The 25,531-nt window shown below is 41.4% G+C and overlaps 1 protein-coding gene across 1 annotated transcript in view; it reads left to right on the forward strand.

Annotated features, from left to right (window-relative positions):
* Positions 1 to 25,531, forward strand: part of Dora (zinc finger SWIM domain-containing dorado) — a 506,090-nt gene that overhangs the window by 38,929 nt on the left and 441,630 nt on the right. Inside the window, exons 4-6 of the mRNA XM_070097330.1 lie at positions 6,899 to 7,068; positions 8,046 to 8,219; positions 8,359 to 8,495. Of these exons, the coding sequence (XP_069953431.1) occupies positions 6,899 to 7,068; positions 8,046 to 8,219; positions 8,359 to 8,495 (481 nt within the window). The remainder of the gene's footprint in view (positions 1 to 6,898; positions 7,069 to 8,045; positions 8,220 to 8,358; positions 8,496 to 25,531) is intronic.

Consider the following 25,531-nt stretch of genomic DNA (forward strand, 5'->3'; position numbering starts at 1 on the left):
AGTGTTGGAAAGGAAACTGAAGGTATGGTACACAAACGCTGATGGAATAACAAATAAGTGGGAGGAGTGGCATGAAAGAGTCAAAGAAGCATCACCGGACATCATAGCTCTCACAGAAACCAAGCTTACAGGTATGATAACAGATGCCATCTTTCCAACGGGATACCAAATCCTGAGGAAAGACAGAGGGAACAGGGGGGGTGGAGGAGTGGCGTTGCTGATCAAAAATCGCTGGAATTTTGATGAGCTGGAGAGAGGAGATAGCGGAGAAGAAAGTGATTACATAGTGGGAACACTTCACTCTGGAGGTCCCAAGGTGGTAATAGCAGTGATGTATAACCCACCACAGAACAGCAGGAGGCCAAGGCAAGAGTACGACGAGAGCAATAGAGCGATGGTTGACACACTGGCTAGAGTGGCCAGAAGAGCTCATGCATGCAGGGCAAAGCTCCTGATCATGGGTGACTTTAACCACAAGGAGATCGATTGGGAGAACTTGGACCCACATGGGGGCCAAGATACATGGAGGGCTAAGATGATGGAGGTGGTACTGGAGAACTTCATGTACCAACACGTAAGGGACACTACAAGAGAGAGAGGAGAGGATGAACCAGCAAGGCTGGACTTAGTATTCACCTTCAGTAGTGCAGATATCGAGGACATCACATATGAAAGACCCCTTGGGGCCAGTGACCATGTGGTTTTAAGCTTCGAATACACAGTAGAGCTACAAGTGGAGGGAGAAGCAGGAAGGCCAGGACGAATGAAGCCAAACTACAAGAAAGGGGACTACACAGGAATGAGGAACTACCTGAACGGGGTTCAGTGGGACAGAGAACTGGCAGGGAAGCCAGTTAATGAGATGATGGAATATGTAGCAACAAAATGCAAGGAGGCTGAGGAGAGGTTTGTACCCAAGGGTAACAGGATTAATGAAAAAGCCAGGATGAGCCCATGGTTTACCCAAAGGTGCAGGGAGGCAAAAACCAAGTGTGCTAGGGAATGGAAGAAATATAGAAGGCAAAGGACCCAGGAGAATAAGGAGAACAGTCGTAGAGCCAGAAACGAATATGCACAGATAAGAAGGGAGGCCCAAAGACAATATGAAAATGACATAGCAGCGAAAGCCAAATCTGACCCGAAACTGTTGTACAGCCACATCAGGAGGAAAACAACAGTCAAGGACCAGGTAATCAGGCTAAGGAAGGAAGGAGGAGAGACAACAAGAAATGACCGTGAAGTATGTGAAGAACTCAACAAGAGATTCAAAGAAGTGTTCACAGAGGAGACAGAAGGGACTCCAGAAAGACGGAGAGGTGGGGCACACCACCAAGTGCTGGACACAGTGCACACAACTGAGGAAGAAGTGAAGAGGCTTCTGAGTGAGCTAGATACCTCAAAGGCAATGGGGCCAGATAACATCTCCCCATGGGTATTGAGAGAGGGAGCAGAGGCGCCATGTGTACCCCTAACAACAATATTCAATACATCTATCGAAACAGGGAGATTGCCTGAGGCATGGAAGACAGCAAATGTAGTCCCAATCTTTAAAAAAGGAGACAGACATGAAGCATTAAACTACAGACCAGTGTCACTGACATGTATAGTATGCAAAATCATGGAGAAGATTATCAGGAGAAGAGTGGTGGAACACCTAGAAAGGAATGATCTCATCAACAGCAGCCAACATGGTTTCAGGGACGGGAAATCCTGTGTCACAAACCTACTGGAGTTCTATGACATGGTGACAGCAGTAAGACAAGAGAGAGAGGGGTGGGTGGATTGCATTTTCTTGGACTGCAAGAAAGCGTTTGACACAGTTCCACACAAGAGATTGGTGCAAAAACTGGAGGACCAAGCAGGGATAACAGGGAAGGCACTACAATGGATCAGGGAATACTTGTCAGGAAGACAGCAGCGAGTCATGGTACATGGCGAGGTGTCAGAGTGGGCACTTGTGACCAGCGGGGTCCCGCAGGGGTCAGTCCTAGGACCAGTGCTGTTTCTGGTATTTGTGAACGACATGACGGAAGGAATAGACTCTGAGGTGTCCCTGTTTGCAGATGACGTGAAGTTGATGAGAAGAATACACTCGATCGAAGACCAGGCAGAACTACAAAGGGATCTGGACAGGCTGCAGACCTGGTCCAGCAATTGGCTCCTGGAGTTCAATCCCACCATGTGCAAAGTCATGAAGATTGGGGAAGGGCAAAGAAGGCCGCAGACGGAGTACAGTCTAGGGGGTCAGAGACTACAAACCTCACTCAAGGAAAAAGATCTTGGGGTGAGTATAACACCAGGCACATCTCCTGATGCGCACATCAACCAAATAACTGCTGCAGCATATGGGCGCCTATCAAACCTCAGAACAGCATTCCGACATCTTAATAAGGAATCATTCAGGACCCTGTACACCGTGTATGTTAGGCCCATATTGGAGTATGCGGCACCAGTTTGGAACCCACACCTAGCCAAGCACGTGAAGAAACTAGAGAAAGTGCAAAGGTTTGCAACAAGACTAGTCCCAGAGCTAAGAGGTATGTCCTTCGAGGAGAGGTTAAGGGAAATCAACCTGACGACACTGGAGGACAGGAGAGATAGGGGGGACATGATAACAACATACAAAATACTGAGAGGAATTGACAAGGTGGACAAAGACAGGATGTTCCAGAGATTGGACACAGTAACAAGGGGACACAGTTGGAAGCTGAAGACACAGATGAATCACAGGGATGTTAGGAAGTATTTCTTCAGCCACAGAGTAGTCAGTAAGTGGAATAGTTTGGGAAGCGATGTAGTGGAGGCAGGATCCATACATAGCTTTAAACAGAGGTATGATAAAGCTCATGGCTCAGGGAGAGTGACCTAGTAGCGATCAGTGAAGAGGCGGGGCCAGGAGCTCGGACTCGACCCCCGCAACCTCAACTAGGTGAGTACAACTAGGTGAGTACACACACACACACACACACACACACACACACACTCATATACAACAGGCCAAGTGTCTAATCGACAAGTGCCTATGACAAAATGGTAACACACAGGTGCATGTAACAGGAAGGGCACTGCAATGGATCAGAGAATGCCTGACAGGGAGGCAACAACGAGTCATGGTACGTGATGAGGTATCACAGTGGGCGCCTCTGACGAGTGGGATCCCACAGGGGTCAGTCCTAGGACCAGTGCTATTTTCGGTGTATGTGAATGACAAGATGGAAGGGATAGACTCAGAAGTGTCCCTGTTTGCAGACATGAAGTTAATGAGGAGAATTAAATCAGATGAGGATCAGGCAGGTCTACAAAGAGACCTGGACAGGCTGGACATATGGTCCAGCAACTGGCTTCTCGAATTCAAACCCACCAAATGCAAAGTCATGAAGATTGGGGAAGGGCAAAAAAGACGGCAGGCAGAGTATAGGCTAGGTGGACAAAGTCTGCAAATCTCACTCAAGGAGTGAGCATAACACCGAGCACGTCTCCGGAATAGCGTTCCGATACCTTAGTAAGGCCCATACTCAAGTATGCAGCACCAGTTTGGAACCCACACCTGGTGAAGCATGTCAAGAAATTAGAGAAAGTGCAAAGGTTTACCACAAGGTTTCGGAGGTAAGGGGAATGTCCTATGAAGAAAGGTTAAGGGAAATCTGTCTGATGACACTGGAGGACAGGAGGGTTAGGGGAGATATGATATGGACATACAAAATACTGTGTGGAATAGGTAAGGTGGACAGAGACAGAATATTCCAGAGAGGGGACTCAGAAACAAGGGGTCACAAGTGGAAGTTTTTCTTTTTCGGGCCACCCTGCCTTGAAGACTCAGATGAGTCAAAGGGATGTTAGGTAGTATTTCTTCAGTCATAGAATTGTCAGGAAGTGGAATAATCTAGCAAGTGATGTAGTGCAGGCAGGAACCATACATAGTTTTAAGAAGAGGTATGATAAAGCTCAGAGAGAGAGAGAGAGGACCTAGTAGTGATCAGTGAAGAGGCAGGGCCAAGAGCTATGTCTCGACCCCTGCAACCACAATTAGGTGAGTACACACACACACACTGTTTTCTTGGACTTTAAGAAAGTTTTTGACACAGTTCCACACAAGAGAGTAATGCAAAAGCTTTAGAACCAGGCAGGTATAACCGGGAAGGCACTGCAGTTGATCAGAGAATACCTGACAGGGAGACATCAGCGAGTCATGGTACTTGACGAGGTGTCAGAATGGGTGCCTGTGACAAGTGGGGTTCCACATGGGTCAGTCCTAGGACCGGTGCTGTTTCTGGTATATGTGAATGACATGACGGAAGACACAGACTTAGACGTGTCCCTGTTTGTAGACGATGTGAAGTTAATGAGGAGAATTCAATCAAGGAGGACCAGGCAGTACTACAAAGGGATCTGGACAGGCTTCAGGCCTGGTCCAGAAAATGGCTCCTGGAGTTCATCCCCACCAAGTGCAGCAAAGTCATGAAGAGTGGGGAAGGGGAAAGAAGACTGCAGGCAGAGTATAGTCTAGTGGGTCAAAGACTATGAACTTCACTCAAAGCCATTGTGATGACAGCTTTGAGGGGACTTGAGCTAGAGTTTGTCACCACCATGCTGGCGGAAGATTCATCTGTAAAAACTTGCATTTGTGGTCACAGTAGTGCCTATGTTAACCTTCCTGTTGTGCATACAGTGGACCCTTGGCTAACGATATTAATCTGTTCCTGAGAGCTCATCGTTAGACGAAATTATCATTAGCCGAATTAATTTTCCCCATAAGAAATAATGGAAATCCAATTAATCCGTTCCAGACAGCCAAAAGTATTAAAAAAAATCTTTTTTTTTTTTTCATGAAATATACATTTCCCTACAAAGAAAACAATTAGACATGCACAATAACTATATAAATAAATATTAAAAATAACACTTACCTTTATTGAAGAGTACTGATGAGTGATGAGACACTGTTTTTCTTGAACACTGGGATTTTCAGAATGATACATGAGTAAAGGCTTCACTTTGCAATCCCCACTAGCATTACAACAAAACAAGAAACTTAGCCTGTTTCTTCATAGGCTTGTGTCCTGGGAGTGCCTTTTCCTCCTGAGTAATGTAGGTCCTGTTTGACATTTTCTTCCAGAACAGGTCTGTTTCATCACAATTACTGAAAGTATGATGAGTGATGAGACATTTCCCTACAAAGAAAACAATTAGATTACATGCACAATAACTATATCTGTTTCAAATGAACACTTATTGGGGTTCGAATTTTTCAGCTTTGCCATGCCTTATCACACTGTGTATGCCACTGTGATTCTTGAATCTCTCAAATCAACCTTTGCTGGCCTTAAATTCACCAATATGAGCTCTAGTTCCAGGCATTTTTTCCTGTTTACCTGGGTGTTAGTCAACTGGTGTGGGCCGCATCCTGGGGGACATGATTAAGGATTCCAATGGAAATAAGTTAGTCCTCGATGACTCACTGACTTTTTTGGGTTATCCTGGGTGGCTAACCCTCTGGGGTTAATTGTTTCTCGGTAATTGTTTCTCGTTAAGCCACACCAACAACAGTCTCTCCACATCTTCGAGTAGTACAGCTGACAGTGGTGCAGCAACAGCTGACGGTGGTGCAGCAGCAGCTGACCATGGTACGATAGTATTTCTCACCCTTTTTACCACAGGATTGGCACTAGAAGCTTTCTTTGGGCCTATTGTGCCTTATTTAGCAGTTACAAGCACTATAAACAATGGCTTAATACAAAATGTATCGAATGTATGCATGAAACTGGCTACCCTGGCTTGTAAACAATGATGGCAGGGCAGCTGAGGTGTTCAGGCTGGACAGACAAGTTCAGGACAAATCAAGTTGGGCGAGTTTTTTATCGTTATTCAGGTCAAAATTTTTACGCTCAAGTGCTTCGTAAGGCGGATTTAATGTTATGTGATGCATTCGTTAGCCGAAGGTCCACTGTATTGTAAATATACCTAGTTGGATGAATCTTATTGTAGCCAGCTGGCCCAGTGGCTAACATGTCAGTCTGGAGTTTTACAACCACTTGCCGTGAGATCAATCCCCGCCCGTACCGTGGTTTTTTTTCCTACTGTATCTGATGCAACCCCCTTTACATATGCTGTCTTACATATCTGTATTGTTTTGTTGAGGGTATAATGTGCCTGTGTGGTGTTGAGGGCTATTGCATGCCCTGGTTATGTAGTGGGAAGAAATGGTGGTGGAGCAAAGTGGTCAGAGGTTTCGTACATCAGCCACAAGACATGCCGACCTGCCACTCCCAACAGTCATAATTTTTAAATCAACTGTTCTTGACTAATCTCCACCAAACACTGTTCTTCTCCAGACTGAGGGACTGACCACCTCAAAACTTTAAGGGTGATACATCAGCCACAAGACATGCCGACCTGCCACTCCCAACAGTCATAATTTTTAAATCAACTGTTCTTGACTAATCTCCACCAAACACTGTTCTTCTCCAGACTGAGGGACTGACCACCTCAAAACTTTAAGGGTGATGGACTGATTACATCGTCTTCAAGTCTCTTCTGCTTCTATCAACTTTTCTGTACTCGACTGAAGAAGCCTACTGTGTAGGCGAAACGTTTCGTAATAAAGATACCTAACTGTTGCATATGTGTCTTACCTAACAACCTGTCGGTATTTTATACCATTTTAATGTTCAAAGTGTTCTTGACTAATCTCCACCAAACAGCTCTGAACCCTCTACACATGCATAAAATAAATGAACTCAGACCAACAGTGCATTTAGTAAAAAACAGAAAAAAAAATACATAATTGTAGTTTTTAGAACAGAGAGTTATTAAGTGCAGTATCTGAGCTGTAGTTAGTGTTTTGCAGCTTTTAGATCTGGAATGACTTGGAATAATTGTTATTGATGGCATGTTTCAGGCTTTCACCTCAGTGCAACTGTAATAGTACCTTCATCTGGTACAAAAGGACAGTTCAATGTGGCAGTTACATTTGACCGGGGCAGGATCACCACCTGCAACTGTACCTGCTCAGCTAATGCCTCTTGGTGTTCCCATGTGGTGGCTGTGTGCCTTCACCGAATACACCAGGTCTGTGTTTCTCTACTTTTTCTTTCCTCATAGGTTTGGGTCTGGCAAGACAGTGATAGAGTAAGTGATGGTGAAAGTGTTCTTCTTTTTTGGGGGGTCACCCTACCTCGGTAAGAGGCGGTTGACTGAATGAAAATATGACATTTATCTAAAGATTACAATGCATTCCAAGAATGCTACTAGTTCACAAACGGGGAAACAGTGTGGGCTGTTAGTTTTTTTTTTTTTCTTTTAACACTCCAGTCATCTTCTACTGAGGTAGTGAACCCCCATTCCCCCCACCCCCAAATAAGAAAAAGAAACACCATCACTCATTGAAATATCACAGTTCCTGTGCCCTTCTGATCAGCAGCATCCCTGGAGCATGAGCACTGTGTTTCCTACCTACAAGACTTTGAGTCTGGCTAATTGGACTTGGTATTTGTGTTTGCCAAGATGCTATCCTTAAATTGTTAATAGTATTAATTACCAATTATATCTTTACTAAGATTTTTTTTTTCTTTTACGTAACTCAATGTGTACTGTTGCATTAATTAGGTCATTGATCCTTGACGACTTTACAACCCCAATTTCATTTATTAGCTCTTTGATTCCTTAAGGCTTTATAAGGCTACAATTTCAATTAAGGAGTGGAGATGTTACAATCAGAGGATAATTAGGATTGTGATGTCACCATAATTTTGAATATGGTTCTTTCTTGGATCACCATATCTTGGTGGGTAGCCTTTAAAACACACTTTCTTCATATTTGGTGTACAGTGGACCCTCCCCTAACGAACGCATCACATAACGTTAAATTCGCCTAACAATACATTTTAACGCTAACATTTTGCCTCGGCTAATGCTAAAAAACTCGCCTAACGATATTCGTTCTCGGGTACCAATTAATATCGTTAGGCGAGGGTCCACTGTATTTATTATTTAGCAATAGACAGTATATTATATTATTATAACCTTCATTTATATATTTTTTACAGCCAAGCCAGGTTAAACTTCGTGCCCCAGTCAGTGAGTCATTATCACGGCTACAAAGAGATCAGCTACAAAAGTTTGCTCAGTACCTTATCAGTGAATTGCCACAGCAGATTTTACCTACAGCACAACGGCTCATTGATGAAATCCTCTCTAGTCAAACATCAGATATCAACACTGTAAGTAGTTACTAACTTCATTATTAGTTATTCTCGGTAGGCTAGAATACCTCATGGAGTTGGCATGTTTATAAAAATAATTCTGCATCTTTCCTGGACAATGTCTTGAAATATTTGTATCAGTGCAATTCTTATCCAGGTTTCAGGAGCTCCAGATCCAACTGCAGGTGGCTCAGCAAATGAGCAGATGGCCTGGTGGTTGGACGAAAGTAATTTGCATGAAAACATCCACAAAATTTTGGTGAAATTTTGTGTGCCATCACCAATTGTTTTCAGGTAGGTTTTCTTTTTTCTTTTTTTTTTTCATGTGGAAGTTAACCCTTTCATTGTCTCCTGGTGTTCACATTTAAAAAAAATTCTTCTGAAATGATAGAAAATCTTCATCTGAAAATATGCACAAAAAATTAATCAGGAACTGGCAGAAACACAGGTGGGGGAGCGATAAGGGGTGGAATACTACATGTGAATGTGTTTTCTTCGGATTACCAAAGCTTGGTGGACAGTGGCCATTGTGGTTAAGAAATAGTTAACTTAATTTTTTTTTTTTTTAAACAAGTTGTCTGTCTCCCACCAAGGTAGGGTGACCCAAAAAGAAAATACTTTCATCATCATTCAACACTTTCACCTCACTCATACATAATCACTGTCTTTGCAGAGGTGCTCAGATATGACAGTTTAGAAGTCCCTCCAAACTGTCAATATCCTGGACCCCTCCTTTAAAGTGCATACATTGTACTTCCCATTTCCAGGACTTAAGTCTGACTAACTCTATAATAACTAGTTTCCCTGAATCCCTTCACTAAATATTACCCTGCTCATATTCCAACAGCTCATCAAGTCCCAAAAACCATTCATCTCCATTTACTCCTGTCTAACACACACACACACACTTGTTAGAAGTCCAAGCCCCTCTCCCACAAAACCTCCTATACCCCATCCCTCCAACCTTTTCGAGGACGACCCCTACCCCTCCTTCCTTTCCCTACAGATTTATATGCCCTCCAAGTCATTCTGCTTTGATCCATTCTCTCTAAATGACCAGACCACCTCAACAACCCCTCTTCAGCCCTCTGACTAATACTTTTATTAACTCCACACCTCCTCCTAATTTCCACACTCCGAATTCTCTACATAATATTTATACGACACATTGCCCTTAGACAGGACATCTACATAAGAAAGGAGGAACACTGTAGCAAGCCTGTTGGCCCATACTAGGGAAGTCCTTTAGAGGGAGGGGGTAAAGGAGGTTTTGAGCGTGTTAGATAGGAGTGAATGGGACCTGATGAGCTGTTGGAGTGTGAGCAGGGTAATATTTAGTGAAGAGATTCAGGGAAACCGGTTATTTTTATATAGCCGGACTTGAGTACTGGAAATGGGAAGTACAATGCCTGCACTTTGAAAAAGGGGTTTGGGATATTGGCAGTTTAGAGGGATATGTTGTATATCTTTATATGTAGTATATGCTTCTAAACTGTCGTGTTCCGGGCACCTCTGCAAAAACAGTGATTGTATGTGAGTGTGGTGAAAGTGTTGAATGATGAAAGTATTTTCTTTTTGGGGATCTTCTTTCTTTTTGGGTCACCCTACCTCGGTGGGAGACAGCTGACTTGTTAAAAAAAAAATCCTTTCGAAATCTAAACTTATCTAATTTGGATCCATTATTGCAGGTTCTCTCTTGGAGAGCTATCCTCAAGGCCTTATTTATATCCCCTTTGTTAATACCCATCTTCCACTTGTACACTTTGATCATGTCTCCCCTCATCCTTCGTCTTACAAGTGAATGTAGTTTAAGAGTCTTCAATCATTCTTCATACGGAAGATTTCTAATGCTATGTATTAATTTAGTCATTCTTCACTGAATGTTCTCCAACGAATCCATATCCATTCTGTAATATGGAGACCAGAACTGAGCTGCATAATCTAGGTGAGGCCTTACTAATGATGTATAAAGCTACAGTATAACCTCTGCCTCTTCGCTGCGGCATTTGCAACCCAAGCTTCACACCTTTTTTTCTTCATCAGTTCTATGGTTAACCTCATCCTTCATAAACCCATCCGCTGACAAGTCAGCTCCCAAATATCTGAAAACATTCACTTCTTCCATACTTGCTCTCTCCAATGTGATATCCAATTTTTCTTTATCTAAATCATTTGATACCCTCATCACCTTACTCTTACCTATGTTCTCTTCCAACTTTCTACCGTTACACACCCTCTCAAACTCGTCTACTACCCTTTACAACTTTTCTTGAGAATCTCCCATAAGCACAGTATCATCAGCAGAAAGTAACTGTGTCAACTCCCATTTTGTACTTGATTTTCCATAATTTAATCCCACTCCTCTCCCCAACACCCTAGCATTTACTTCTTTTACAACCCCATCCATAAATATATTAAACAACCATGGTGACATTACACATCTCTGTCTAAGACTTACTTTTACCGGGAAGTAATCTCCCTCTCTCCTCACACCCTAACCTGAGCCTCACTATCCACATAAAAAAACTGTACAGCATTTAGTAACTTGCTACCTATTCCATACACTTACAACATCTGCCACATTGCTCTCCTATCCACTCTATCATATGCCTTTTCTAAATCCATAAATGCAGTGAAAACTTCCCTACCTTTATCTAAATACTGTTCACATATATGCTTCGATGTAAACACTTGATCTACACATCCCCTACCTACTCTAAAGCCTTCTTGCTCATCTGCAATCCTGCTCTCTGTCTCACCTCTAGTTTCTTTCAATAATAACCCTACTGTACACTTTTCCTGGTATGCTCAGTAAACTAATTCCCCTATAATTTTTACAATCTCTTTTGTCCCCCTTCCCTTTATATAAATGGACTATACATGCTCTCTGCCAATCCCTAGGTACCTTCCCCTCTTTCATATATTTATTAAACAAAAAACCAACCACTCCAACACTATATCCCCCCTGCTTTTCTGTCTTGATCCTGTCAGTTCCAGCTGCTTTACCCCCTTTCATTCTACGAAATGCCTCATGCTCCTTCCCCACACTCACATCTTGCTCTTCTTCACTCCTAAAAAATGTTATACCTCCCTGGCCAGTGCATGAAATTATCGCCTCCCTTTCTTCATCGACATTTAAAAGTTCCTCAAAATATTCACGCCATCTACTCAGTACCTCCAGCTCCCCATGTACTAACTCCCCTACTCTGTGTTTAACTGACAAATTCATATGTTCCCTAGGCTTTTTTAGCTTGTTTATCCTCACACAAACTGTGTGAGGAACCTCCCGTATGATCATACAGAATGTGAAAAAGACTTGGGAGTCATGTTAAGCAGAAATCTAAAGCCAAGACAGCAGTGCCTTAGTGTGCGCAACAAGGCCAACAGATTACTTGGATTTATCTCAAGAAGTATAGGTAACAGAAGTCCAAAAGTTATTTTACAGCTCTATACATCACTAGTGAGGCCTCATTTAGATTATACCTCCCGTATGAAGATAGACTTAAAGCCTTAAATCTCCACTCTCTTGAGAGGCGTAGAATGAGGGGAGATATCATTGAAGTGTATAAGTGGATGACGGGCATAAACAAGGGAGACATTAATAAAGTACTGAGGGTGTCGAACCAGGTAAGAACCAGGAATAATGGATTTAAGTTGGATAAATTTAGATTTAGAAAGGACATAGGTAAGTAAAGGTTTTCTAACAGAGTTGTAGATGCGTGGAACAGTCTTCCCAGTGGGGTGATAGAGGCTAGGACCTTGGGTAGCTTTAAGAAGAGACTGGACAAATATATGAGTGGGAGGGGCCGGGTTTGATTGGTGTCATTGGGTACGGGAGTTATTTCTTGGGAAGCTTTAGGTAGTAGTCGTTTTGATAAGGACTTGCCTCGCATGGGCCAGTAGGCCTTCTTATGTTCTTATGTTTAATGTCACATTCAGGGTTTTAAATTGTTCCAAGTAGATAGAAGTGTCGGGAAGGGGGGTGGGGTGGCATTGTATGTCCGAGATCGCTTGAACTGTTGCATAAAAACGGGTATTAAGTCTGAAGTAACACATACAGAGTCTGTTTGGATAGAATTTTCAGAGGGGCATGAAAAATTAATTTTAGGTGTGATGTACCGTCCCCCAAATTTAGATAGGGACCAGGGGAGACTACTATGGGAGGAAATTGTTAGGGCCACAAGGCACGATAACGTAGTAATTCTAGGAGACTTTAACTTTAGTCATGGTATAAACCTTGGTAATAAGTACCGACAAGTTGGTTTAGAAAGACACGTAAGCAAACACTATAACATATTTATTAGAAAACGTTTCGGTCCTGAGACCGAACGTTTCTAATAAATATGTTATAGTGTTTGCTTACGTGTCTTTCTAAACCAACTTTAGTTATATTGATTGGAATTTCTTGACTGGGAATTTAGAATCATACAACTTCTTAGAAGTAGTTCAGGATTGTTTTTTGAAGCAGTTTGTGACAGAACCTACAAGGGGTAATAACCTGCTTGAACATTAAAATGGTATAAAATACCGACAGGTTGTTAGGTAAGACACACATGCAACAGTGTACTTAGTCCAAAAGTTATTTTACAGCTCTATACATCACTAGTGAGGCCTCATTTAGATTATGCTGCTCAGTTTTGGTCTCCTTATTACAGGATGGACATAGACTCATTAGAGAGCATACGGAGAAGAATGACTAAAATGATTTACTGTGTAAGGAACCTCCCGTATGAAGATAGACTTAAAGCTTTAAATCTCCACTCTCTGGAGAGGAGTAGAATGAGAAGAGATATCATTGAAGTGTATAAGTGGATGACAGGCATAAACAAGGGAGATATTAATAAAGTACTGAGGGTGTCGAACCAGGTAAGAACCAGAAATAATGGATGTGAGTTGGATAAGTTGGATTTAGAAAGGACATAGGTAAGTACTGGTTTTCTAACAGAGTTGTAGATGCGTGGAACAGTCTTCCCAGTGGGGTGATAGAGGCTAGGACCTTGGGTAGCTTTAAGAAGAGACTGGACAAATATATGAGTGGGAGGGGCTGGGTTTGATTAGTGTCATGGGGTACCGAATTATTTCTTGGGTGGCTTTAGGTAGAGATCGTTTTGATAAGGACCTGCCTCGTATGGGCCAGTAGGCCTTCTGCAGTGTTCCTACATTCTTATGTTCTTGTTTTCATCAAAATTTCTTGCCAGTGTCTCTCCCACTCTATCATCTGCTCTCCTTTTGTATTCTCTCACTACTCTCTTCACCTTTCTTTTACTCTCCATATACTCTGCTCTTCTTAAAACACTTCTGCTTTGTAAAAACCTTTCATAAGGTACTTTTTTCTCTTTTATCACACCCTTTACTTCATTATTCCACCAATAACTTCTCTTTTCTCCTACACCCACCTTGCTATAGCCACAAACTTCTGCCCCAGATTCTGATACTGCATTTTTAAAACTGTTCCAACCCTCTTCAACCCTCCCACTACTCATACTTGCACTAGCACACCTTTCTGCCAATAGTTGCTTATATCTCTCCCTAACTTCCTCCTCCCTTAGTTTATACACTTTCACCTCTCTCTTACCTGCTGTTGCCAGTTTCCCTTTGTCCCATATACCTCTTACTCTAACTGTAGCTACAACTAAATAATGATCCGATATATCAGTTGCCCCTCTATAAACATGTATATCCTGAAGGCTACCCATTAGCCTTTTATCCACCAGCGCATAATCTAACAAACTACTTTCATTATGTGTTATAATCATGCCTTGTATACTTATTTATCCTCCTTTTCATAAAATATGTAATTTTTTTTTTTAACAAGTCGGCCGTCTCCCACTGAAGCAGGATGACCCAAAAGAAAGAAAAAATCTCCAAAAAGAAAATACTTTAATCATTCGGCACTTTCACCTCACTCACACATAATCACTGTTTTTGCAGAGGTGCTCAGAATACAACAGTTTAGAAGCATATACATATAAAGATACACAACATATCCCTCCAAACTGCCAATATCCCAAACCCCTCCTTTAAAGTGCAGGCATTGTACTTCCCATTTCCAGTACTCAAGTCTGGCTATATAAAAATAACCGGTTTCCCTGAATCCCTTCACTAAGTATTACCCTGCTCACACTCCAACAGCTTTGTCAGGTCCCAAATACCATTCGTCTCCATTCACTCCTATCTAACATGCTCACATATGCTTGCTGGAAGTCCAAGCCCCTCACCCACAAAACCTCCTTTACCCCCTCCCTCCAACCTTTTCGAGGATGACCCCTACCCAGTCTTCCTTCCCCTACAGATTTATACGCTCTCCATGTCATTCTACTTTGATCCATTCTCTCTAAATGACCAAACCACCTCAACAACCCCTCTTCAGCCCTCTGACTAATACTTTTATTAACTCCACACCTTCTCCTAATTTCCACACTCCGAATTCTCTGCATAATATTTACACCACACATTGCCCTTAGACAGGACATCTCCACTACCTCCAACCCACCTTTCTGCTAGTAGTTGCTTATATCTCACCCTAACTTCCTCCTCCTGTAGTTTATACCCTTTTACTGCCCTCTTACTTGCTGTTGGCATTTTCCTTTTGTCTCATCTACCTCTTACTCTAACTATAGCTACGACTAAATAATGATCCAATATATCAGTTGCCCCTCTATAAACATGTACATCCTGAAGCCTACCCTTCAACTTTTTATCCACCAATATATAATCTAACAAACTCCTTTCATTACGTGCTATATCATATCTCGTATACTTACTTATCCTCTTTTTCATAAAATATGTACAGGTCCGCCATCACAAATCCGGCAATCAGACATCCGGTTCCATCAGTTATTCGGCACTAATTTTGGCTAGTGTAATTTCAAATATCCAGGATCACCACACCAACCTGCTGGTACTGTTTGGTGGTGCTTTTTGCTGCATAAATAATTGCAGTTTCTTTTTCTCCATTTATTGTTATAAACTGCTTACTTTTAGCCCTAGCCATGATTCCAACAAATAAAAGAAATGCTTCTCATTGTGTAATGCACCTACAGAGTACATTGTCCATTAAAGATAAGGTGGCTTTGAAGCCACTGTTGGTTGCCATGAGCTCAGTCTCGTGATGCAGGGGAATATGCTTTATTATTACGCTAATATGAACACTACGGCCTATTTGTCTATCACAGTTGATCTAATATGACATAATGAACAATATAAATAACATACAAACATGTTAAATACTCCAGAATGAATAATATTTGGCATAATACTGAGCAGTTCAACGGAGGTATGAAGAGGATGTGGGATACAAGTACCATTCTCCTATCCCTGCCTTGGGGGCTTATATTAGAGAAAACAGAGTACAGCATAGGGCTGTGATATGCATTCGTTCTGCACCATAAAACTGAAACAGCTATTTTCTCTACATAGATTATCACACATAGCAGCATGTGTGTAGAGAACCTAGGATAACCCAAAAAAGTCAAAGTGGCTTATTTCTAGTACCTGGCTTGGGCTAGCTGTATATGATTTTTGGTAAATATTCGATTCCCAGCCAGGGTAGAAACATAGGGTGTGTTTCTTTACACCTGTTGTCTATGCACACCCATCAATAAATGGGTTCCTGGGTGTTAGTGGACTGGTGTGGGTGTTGTCCTGGGACACTGACCTAATTTGCCTGAAATGCTTAGCATAATAAGGGCTTTCTATATGTAGTAGCAATGTCACTGATGTCACCTAGGCCTGTATACCATGAGCTTGTAGTAAACAAAGATATTATTTTTATTTTTTTTTTCAACATACCGGCCGTATCCCACCAAGGCAGGGTGGCCCAAAAAGAAAAAGGGAAAGTTTCAATTTTTAAATTTAGTAATATATACAGGAGAAGGGGTTACTAGCCCCTTGCTCCCGGCATTTTAGTCACCTCTTACGACACACATGGCTTACGGAGGAAGAATTCTGTTCCACTTCCCCATGGAGATCAGAGGAAATAAACAAGAACAAGAACTAGAAAGAAAATAGAATAAAACCCAGAGGGGTGTGTATATATATGCTTGTACACATATGTGTAGTGTGACCTAAGTGTAAGTAGAGATAGCAAGACGTACCCGAAATCTTGCATGTTTATGAGACAGACAAAAGACACCAGCAATCCTACCATCATGTAAAACAATTACAGGCTTTCGTTTTACACTCACTTGGCAGGACGGTAGTACCTCCCTGGGCAGTTGCTGTCTACCAACCTACTACCTACATATTATTATTACTATAATTATTATTTTTTTCTCTCAGTTGTTTGTTGGGCTATCTTATTGAAACTTGGGCAATGTATGATGGAAAGATGCTTCATAACGTACACTAAAAATGAAGGAAATCAGACCATAAATAACGGAGTTCACTTCTCAGCCATTAATGACCCAGTAGCGGTATATATTCGTATGGTTTTTGTGGTTGTATTCTCATTTTTTGGTCTCATTTGATAGAATGGAAGACATATTACAGAAATAGATATGATTTTGATTGCTTTCATGATGAAAAGTACCTTGAAATTGAGCTCAAAGTAGCAGAAATGTTCAATTCTTTAGTGATGTTCAAAAGTAAACAAATGACGTCAGTGTCTTCGTTTGCGTCTGCCAGTCCAAATTCCAATACGCAGTCAAGAATGGATTGACATTATTTATACAATTACTATTACAATACAGGTCACTCTCCACATATGCAACGGTTAGGGGATCAAGAACCTCGCGAATGTTGAAAAATCGCGAATGTTTGGTGTCCAAATATATTGCAGGGAAATATAATAATAGCATTTACTTAGCCTAACAATACTGCTTCCTTAACCCTTTCAGGATCCAGAGGCCAAATTTCAAAGTGCACACCAGTGTCCAAGAATTAAAAAAAAAATAATTTTGTTAATTTTATTATGAAATGGTAGAGAATCTTTTTCTGAAGGTAATAAAACAAGAAGTATGAAATTTGATGGAAAACTGACTAAATTATGCTCTTGCGAATTTTGATGTGCTAGCGATATTTACGCACCGGCGATTTTGCTGACTTTGACTCCCATTTTAGGCCAATTACCTTATTCCAGCCAACCAAATTCTTAGCTATTTCACTTCTATTACTTCTATTCTATCGATTGAGCACAAGAAATCACCAACTCAACTGTTTCAACTACAAAATAAAGTGATTGGAAATTGGTAATTTGGCCAATTTAGTTCAAAGTTCAAAATATTCCAATTTCAAAATAGGGTCCAGAATAAACAATGCAGACATTCCTGGCACTAAACTAACATTCCCTCTGTTTATTAGCTACATTTTCAGGCTTTACAAATGAATTCCATTTTGATTTTAATTCATATAATGAATTTTTATTCAAACCAAAAAATAGAAGATTTACTGTCATGCAATATTGTAATAATTGTATAAATAATATCAGCACATTTGTGAACATTGGCAAAAATTTAACATTTCCGCTACTTTGAGCTCAGTTTCAAGCCATTTTCAATACCGAAACCAATCAAAATCATCTCTATTTCTGTAACATATCTTTCATTCTATCAAATGAGACCAAAAAATTGCAAATACAAATATAAAAAACATAGGAAAAACACTGCAAATTTGCTGTTTTAATAAAAAATTATGGTCTCAGTTTTTTTTCCTCTCATTATGCACTGTGTGCTGCAGGATTTGTTTTATGTAGTACACACATGCCACACAGATATATTCTCTCATATCTAGTCCCAAATTTACCACTCACAGCTTATCAGAGTGAGCTGAGCTCATGGCATAGATCTACAGTTTGGACCCTCAACGTAAAGCCGTAGATCTACAGCATGGACCCTGAAAGGGTTAACCTCTTGAACCATGAACAATCATAAAACACATGAAAACATCGTAAAATATTGTACTAGTGCCAGCCCTTTGGTAAAGAAGGTGAGAAAGACTAGAATTCAAGAAAGAACTCATAACAGAGTATCGAAGTGGAGGAGGAAGAGAGAGGGGAGAATGTGCCTTCTCCAGTGATTCAGTGATTCTACGATACGTATGATACTAAAGCAGCATGAGCTGATAAAGGCTGATAACGTAGTAAGTTAGGCGATTAATCGATAGAAAAAGGACAGCACGAACCTAACTCCTCCAGTGTTATTGGAGTTATATAGGGCGACTGACAACACCGCCGTCTCTAGTCTATACCGCCTCTACCACCACTATGTAAGGCTTATGTCTCAGTGGCCCTTATACACCCAACAACACCAACACAACACTCGTGACATAATGACGTATATGTATATGACGTATATGACGTATACGTATAATGAGTATATGTCATGTTTCTATGTTATTAATATTGTTTATTATGTCATATTAGATGAATTGTGATAGATAAATAAGCTGTAGAATTGATATTAGTGTCATATTGAAGGACTATCTTGTCCTATCTTCAAACAAACTCTGCCACCGCCGCAATTCCTAACGTATGTAATGATGTTTTTTAAATATGATTGGGCGGCTGGGATTTCGCGAATGTTCAAAGCTCGCAAAAGTGGAAAATGCGAATGTTGTGGGAGACTTGTAATGCAGTAGTCTGCATAACAGTAAATCTTCTATTTTTTGTGTGAATAAAAATTCCAAATGGTAAGCAAGAGTATGATAAGAGGGGCCTGGAGCTGTGACTAATGAACAGAAATGTTATTTTAGTGCTAGGAATGTCTGCATTGTTTATTCTGGACCCTATTTTGAAATTGGCATCTGTTGAAATTTGTGTGAAATTGGCCAAATTGCCAATTTCTGACCACTTTATTGGATAGTTGAAATAGGTAAATGGGCAGTTTCTTGTACTCAGTTGACAGAATAGAAGTAAGTAAATACATAAGTCTATTCAGATATACACAAAAACAGTTACGTAAATTATCATACATAGCAGCGTATGTATGGAGAACCTAGGATAACCCAAAAAAAGTCCAAGTGACTTATTTCCAGTACCTGGCTTGGGCTTGCCATATATGATTTTTGGTAAATATTTCTTTTTTCTCAGTTGTTTGTTTACCTGGAGAGAGTTCTGGGGGTCAACGCCCCTGCGGCCTGGTCTGTGACGAGGCCTCATGGTGGATCAGAGCCTGATCAACCAGGCTGTTACTGCTGGCTGCACGCAATCCAACGTACGAGCCACAGCCTGGCTGGTCAGGTACCAACTTTAGGTGCTTGTCCAGTGCCTGCTTGAAGACAGCCAGGGGTCTATTGGTAATCCTCCTTATGTATGCTGGGAGGCAGTTGAACAGTCTTGGGCCCCTGACACTTATAGTGACACCCCTGCTTTTCATTGGGGGGATGTTGAATCGTCTGCCGAGTCTTTTGATTTCGTTGTGAGTGATTTTCGTGTGCAAGTTCGGTTCTAGTCCCTCTAGGATTTTCCAGGTATATATAATCATGTATCTCTCCCGCCTGCATTCCAGGGAGTACAGGTTCAGGAACTTCAAGCGCTCCCAGTAATTAAGGTGTTTTATCTCCGTTATGCGCGCCATGAAGGTTCTCTGTGCATTTTCTAGGTCAGCAATTTCACCTGTCTTGAAAGGTGCTGTTAGTGTGCAGCAGTATTCTAGCCTAGATAGAACAAGTGACCTGAAGAGTGTCATCATGGGCTTGGCATCCCTAGTTTTGAAGGTTCTCATTATCCATCCTGTCATTTTTCTAGCAGATGCGATTGATACAATGTTATAGTCCTTGAAGGTGAGATCCTCCAACATGATCACTCTCAGGTCTTTAACGTTGGTTTTTTGCTCTATTTCGTGGCCTGAATTTGTTTTGTACTCTGATGAAGTTTTAATTTCCTCATGTTTACCATATCTGAGTAATCGAAATTTCTCATTGTTGAACTTCATATTGTTTTCTGCAGCCCATTGAAAGATTTGGTTGATGTCTGCCTGGAGCCTTGCAGTGTCTGCAATGGAAGACACTGTCATTCAGATTTGGGTGTCATCTGCAAAGGAAGACACGGTGCTGTGGCTGACATCCTTGTCTATGTCAGATATGAGGATGAGAAACAAGATGGGAGCGAATACTGTGCCTTGTGGAACAGAGCTTTTCACCGTAGCCGCCTCAGACTTTACTCTGTTGACTACTACTCTTTGTGTTCTGTTTGTGAGGAAATTATAGATCCATCTACCAACTTTTCCTGTTATTCCTTTAGCACGCATTTTGTGCACTATTATGCCATGGTCACACTTGTCTAAGGCTTTTGCAAAGTCTGTATATATTACATCTGCATTCTTTTTATCTTCTAGTGCATCTAGGACCTTGTCATAGTGATGCAGTAGTAGGGACAGACAGGAGCGACCTGCTCTAAACCCACGTTGCCCTGGGTTTTGTAATTGATGGGTATCGAGATGGGTGGCAATCTTGCTTCTTAGGAACCTTTCAAAGATTTTTATGATATGGGATGTTAGTGCTATTGGTCTGTAGTTCTTTGCTATTGCTTTACTGTTCCTTTTGTGGGGTGGGGCTATGTCTGTTGTTTTTAGTAACTGTGGGACGACCCCCGTGTCCATGCTCCCTCTCCATAGGATGGTAAAAGCACGTGATAGGGGCTTCTTGCAGTCTGGGGCAGAGTGCATGAGCATGTCAATTATTGCCTGTTTGAAGTCATTTGGCATCAGGATAACATCAGATAGGCTTGTGTTTTCCAAATTCTGTGGCTCTCTCATAAAAATTCATTTAGATCTTCGACTCTCGGTCTGGTTAGCGGCTTGCTAAAAACTGAGTCATATTGGGACTTGAGAAGCTCACTCATTTCCTTGCTGTCATCTGTGTAGGACCCATCTTGTTTAAGTAGGGGACCAATACTGGATGTTGTTCTCAACTTTGATTTGGCATAAGAAAAGAAGTACTTTGGGTTTCTTTTGATTTCATTTATGGCTTTAAGTTCTTCCCGCAATTCCTGACTCCTATAAGATTCCTTTAGCTTTAGTTCGATGTTTCCTATTTCTCTGACCAGTGTCTCCCTGCGCATTTCAGATATATTGGCCTCTTTTAGCCGCTCTGTTATTCTTTTCAGTCCCCTGTAAAGGGAGCGCCTGTCTCTTTCTATTTTACATCTCCGTCTCCTTTTTCTCAAAGGAATAAGCCTTGAGCATACATTGAGTGCCACAGAGTTAATCTGTTCTAGGCATAAGTTGGGGTCTGTGTTTGGCTATCTTATTGAACTTGGGCAGTGTATGATGGAAAGATGCTTCTTAACGTACACCAAAAATGAAAAAAAAAAAAGGACAATAAATAAGGGAGTTCAGTTCTTAGTCATTAGCTGCCTCTTTGCAGTATATTTTTGTATGGTGTTTGTGGTTCTATTCTCATTATTTTTGGTCTCATTTGATAGAATGGAAGATACAGTGGACCCCCGCATAGCGACCTTAATCCGTGCAAGAGGGCTGGCTGTTATGCGAAATGTTCGGTATGCGAATGAATTTTCCCCATAAGAAATAATGGAAATCAAATTAATCCGTGCAAGACACCCAAAAGTATGAAAAAAAAATTTTTACCACGTGAAATATACATTTTCCTACACACAAAGAGAAGGATACATGCACAATAGTAGAGTAGTACATGCACAATATATATTGTGCATGTACTACTCTACTAAATGAAGAATAAATGACACTTACCTTTATTGAAGATGTAGCAATGACTGATGAGACACTGTGTCCTGGGAGTGCCTTTTCCTCCTGAGTACTGTAGGTCCTGTTTGGTATTTTCTTCCAGAACAGGCCTTATCACACTGCGTATGCCACTACGATTCTTAAATCTCTCAAACCATCCTTTGCTGGCTCTAAATTCACCAATATGAGCACTAGTTCCAGGCATTTTTCCCTGTTCACCTGGGTGTTAGTCGACTGGTGTGGGTTGCATCCTGGGAGACAAGATTAAGGACCCCAATGGAAATAAGTTAGACAGTCTTCGATGACACTGACTTTTTTGGGTTATCCTGGGTGGCAAATCCTCTGGGGTTAATTGTTTCTTGGTATTCTCAATAAGCCACACCAACAACGGTGCTACAGCAGCAGCAGACGATGCTACAGCAGCAGCAGCAGCTGACGGTGGTACAGCAGCAACAGACGATGCTACAGCAGCAACAGACTATGCTACAGCAGCAGCAGACGATGCTACAGCAGCAACTGACGATGTTACAGCAGCAGCAGACGATGCTACAGCAGCAGCAGCAGCTGACGGTGGTACAGCAGCAACAGACGATGTTACAGCAGCAGCAGACGATGCTACAGCAGCAGCAGCAGCTGACGATGCTACAGCAGCAACAGACGATGCTACAGCAGCAGCAGACGATGCTACAGCAGCAACTGACGATGTTACAGCAGCAGCAGACGATGCTACAGCAGCAGCAGCAGACGATGCTACAGCAGCAGCAGCAGCTGACGGTGGTACAGCAGCAACAGACGATGCTACAGCAGCAACAGACGATGCTACAGCAGCAGCAGACGATGCTACAGCAGCAACTGACGATGTTACAGCAGCAGCAGACGATGCTACAGCAGCAGCAGACGATGCTACAGCAGCAGCAGCAGCAGACGATGCTACAGCAGCAGCAGCAGCTGACGGTGGTACAGCAGCAACAGACGATGCTACAGCAGCAACAGACGATGCTACAGCAGCAGCAGACGATGCTACAGCAGCAGCAGACGATGCTACAGCAGCAGCAGACGATGCTACAGCAGCAGCAGACGGTACTACAGCAGCAGCAGCAGCTGACGGTGGTACAGCAGCAGCAGCTGACAGTGCAGCAGCAGCTGACAGTGCAGCAGCAGCTGACAGTGGTACAGCAGCAGCAGCAGCTGTACCACCAATAGTAGCGATGGTTGATTGGGGTTTATTATACAACCTGGCCAGCTCGGAGACACGCACTACACTTTCATACTTATCAATGATCTTTTTCTTCATCTCCATAGTAATTCTCACCCTTATTGCTGTAGGGTTGGCACTAGAAGCTTTCTTGGGGCCCATGGTCACTTATTTTCCAGAAAAAATCACCAAAAACACTGTAATAATACGACATGTTCCGATTGTATGCTTGGATGTTACAGCGGAGGCTGGCTGGTAAACAATGCCACCGGCGGAACATGTGAGCGTGGCTCAGGCCGCACATTGGACGCGTCTCGGACGAAGGGCGGTGAGCGGGTTTTTGGGCGGTATGCGAGGCAAAATTTTTGTGATCAAACCGTCCGGTATGCGGATTGTACGGTATGCGATGCGTCCGGTATGCGGGGGTCCACTGTATACAGTGGACCCCCGAGTTTCGTGATTAATCCGTTCCAGAGAGTCTGCCGACTGGCGAAATTCACGGTTGGCAAATCTATTTTCCCCATAAGAAATAATGGAAACCCAATTAATCCATTTCAGACAGCCAAAAAGTATTAACAAAAAATAATTTTTTTTTAAAGATTAACCCTTTGAGGGTCGACAGGCCCTCTCCGAGACTCGTTCTCAGGGTCGGCCAAATTAAAAAAAAAAAATTCTTTTGAAAAGATAGAGGATCTTTTCCCGATCATAATGACACCAAAAGTATGAAATTTGATGGAAAACTTACGGAATTATGCTCTCGCGAAGTTAGTGGTCTCGGCGATGTTTACACATCGGCGATTTTGCCCACTTTGAGCTCCATTTTCGGCCAATTCCACTGTACTAGTTGACAAAAAACATGAAAATTTCGCTAGAACTCCATTTTTTCTATCGAATGAGTGAAAGAAACCACCCATTTACCAATTTCAACTATCCAGTACAGTGGTCAGATTTTAGCAATTTTGCCAATTTCACACAAATTTCAAAAGATGCCAATTTCCGAATAGGGTCCAGAATAAACAAGAAAGACATTCCTGGCACTAAAATGACATTTCCTTTGTTCATTAGTCACGTCTCAAGGCCCCTCTTACATTCTATTGATTTCCACTTTGAATTTTTATTCTCACAAAAAATAGAAGATTTACTGTTATGCAAACTACTGCATTAGTGTAAAAAATGGTATAAATAATATTGGCACACTTGCGAAAGAATATTTGACTCACCAGTTGATGTGTATTGGACGCTTGGCATGATTTGTTTACTTTTGAACTTTGGTAAAAATTGATCATTTCTGCTACTTTGAGTTCAATTTCAAGGTACTTTTCATTGTAAAACCAGTCAAAATCATCTCAATTTCTGTAATATGTCTTCCATTCTATAAAATGAGACCAAGAAAACTAGAATACAACAATAAATACCATACAAAAATACAGGGCAAAGTTGCTGTTTTATTCCAAAAAAACGGTCAAAGTTTTTTTTTTCTCATTATGCACTGTGTGCTGCAGGATTTTTTTTATACTGTGCACACTGACCACATAGACCCATTCTTTCATATGTAGGCCTACCAGCTTTCTCCCACTAGATTTGAGGGCGCTAGAATTTAGGCGTACTAGTACGTCAAAAACCATGGGTCGTAAGCCGTACTAGTATGGCCGAAACCCTCAAAGGGTTAAATATAGATTTACATACAGAAAACAATGACAAATAAATATAAAGCACTAATAAAATGGATAAATGAACATTTAACATCACACTTAACCTTTATTAATTCTTTTTGGTGTAGGAGGAAGGAAGGAGGCAAGAGGAAGGCGAGTTTATTATGCTTCAATATGACGCTAATATCATCTCTACGACTTACTTACCTATCACAATTCATCTAATATGACATTATAAACAATATTAATAACATAGAAACATGATATATACTCTAGAATGAATAAAATATGTTATAATGTATGAGAGGATTAAATGGTGTAAGTGTTGTTTAAGGGCCACCACTGAGAGAAGCCGTGTTGGTGGCGGTGGAGGTTTTGGCCACCACCACCACACTTAAACAATGTATGTAATTTATAAATAAGAAATATTTACATTTTAATTTATAAATAAGTAAGTTTATTCAGGTATACACAACTACAGTTACATACGTAGATTATCATACATAGCAGCATATGTGTAAAGTACCCAGGATAACCCAAAAAATTCAAGAGTGACATATTTCTGCTGATGTTATGAATGAAAAGAAGTTGGATGTCCTGGCCCTAAGCGAAACAAAGCTGAAGGGGGTAGGGGAGTTTCGGTGGGGGGAAATAAATGGGATTAAATCTGGAGTATCTGAGAGAGTTAGAGCTAAGAAAGGGGTAGCAGTAATGTTGAAGGATCAGTTATGGAAGGAGAAAACAGAATATGAATTTGCAAATTCAAGGATTATGTGGATTAAAGTAAAGGTTGGATGCGAAAAGTGGGTCATAATAAGCGTGTATGCACCTGGAGAAGAGAGG

The sequence above is a fragment of the Cherax quadricarinatus genome, chromosome 57 (assembly GCF_038502225.1).
Source record: "Cherax quadricarinatus isolate ZL_2023a chromosome 57, ASM3850222v1, whole genome shotgun sequence".
NCBI classification, from domain to species: domain Eukaryota; kingdom Metazoa; phylum Arthropoda; class Malacostraca; order Decapoda; family Parastacidae; genus Cherax; species Cherax quadricarinatus.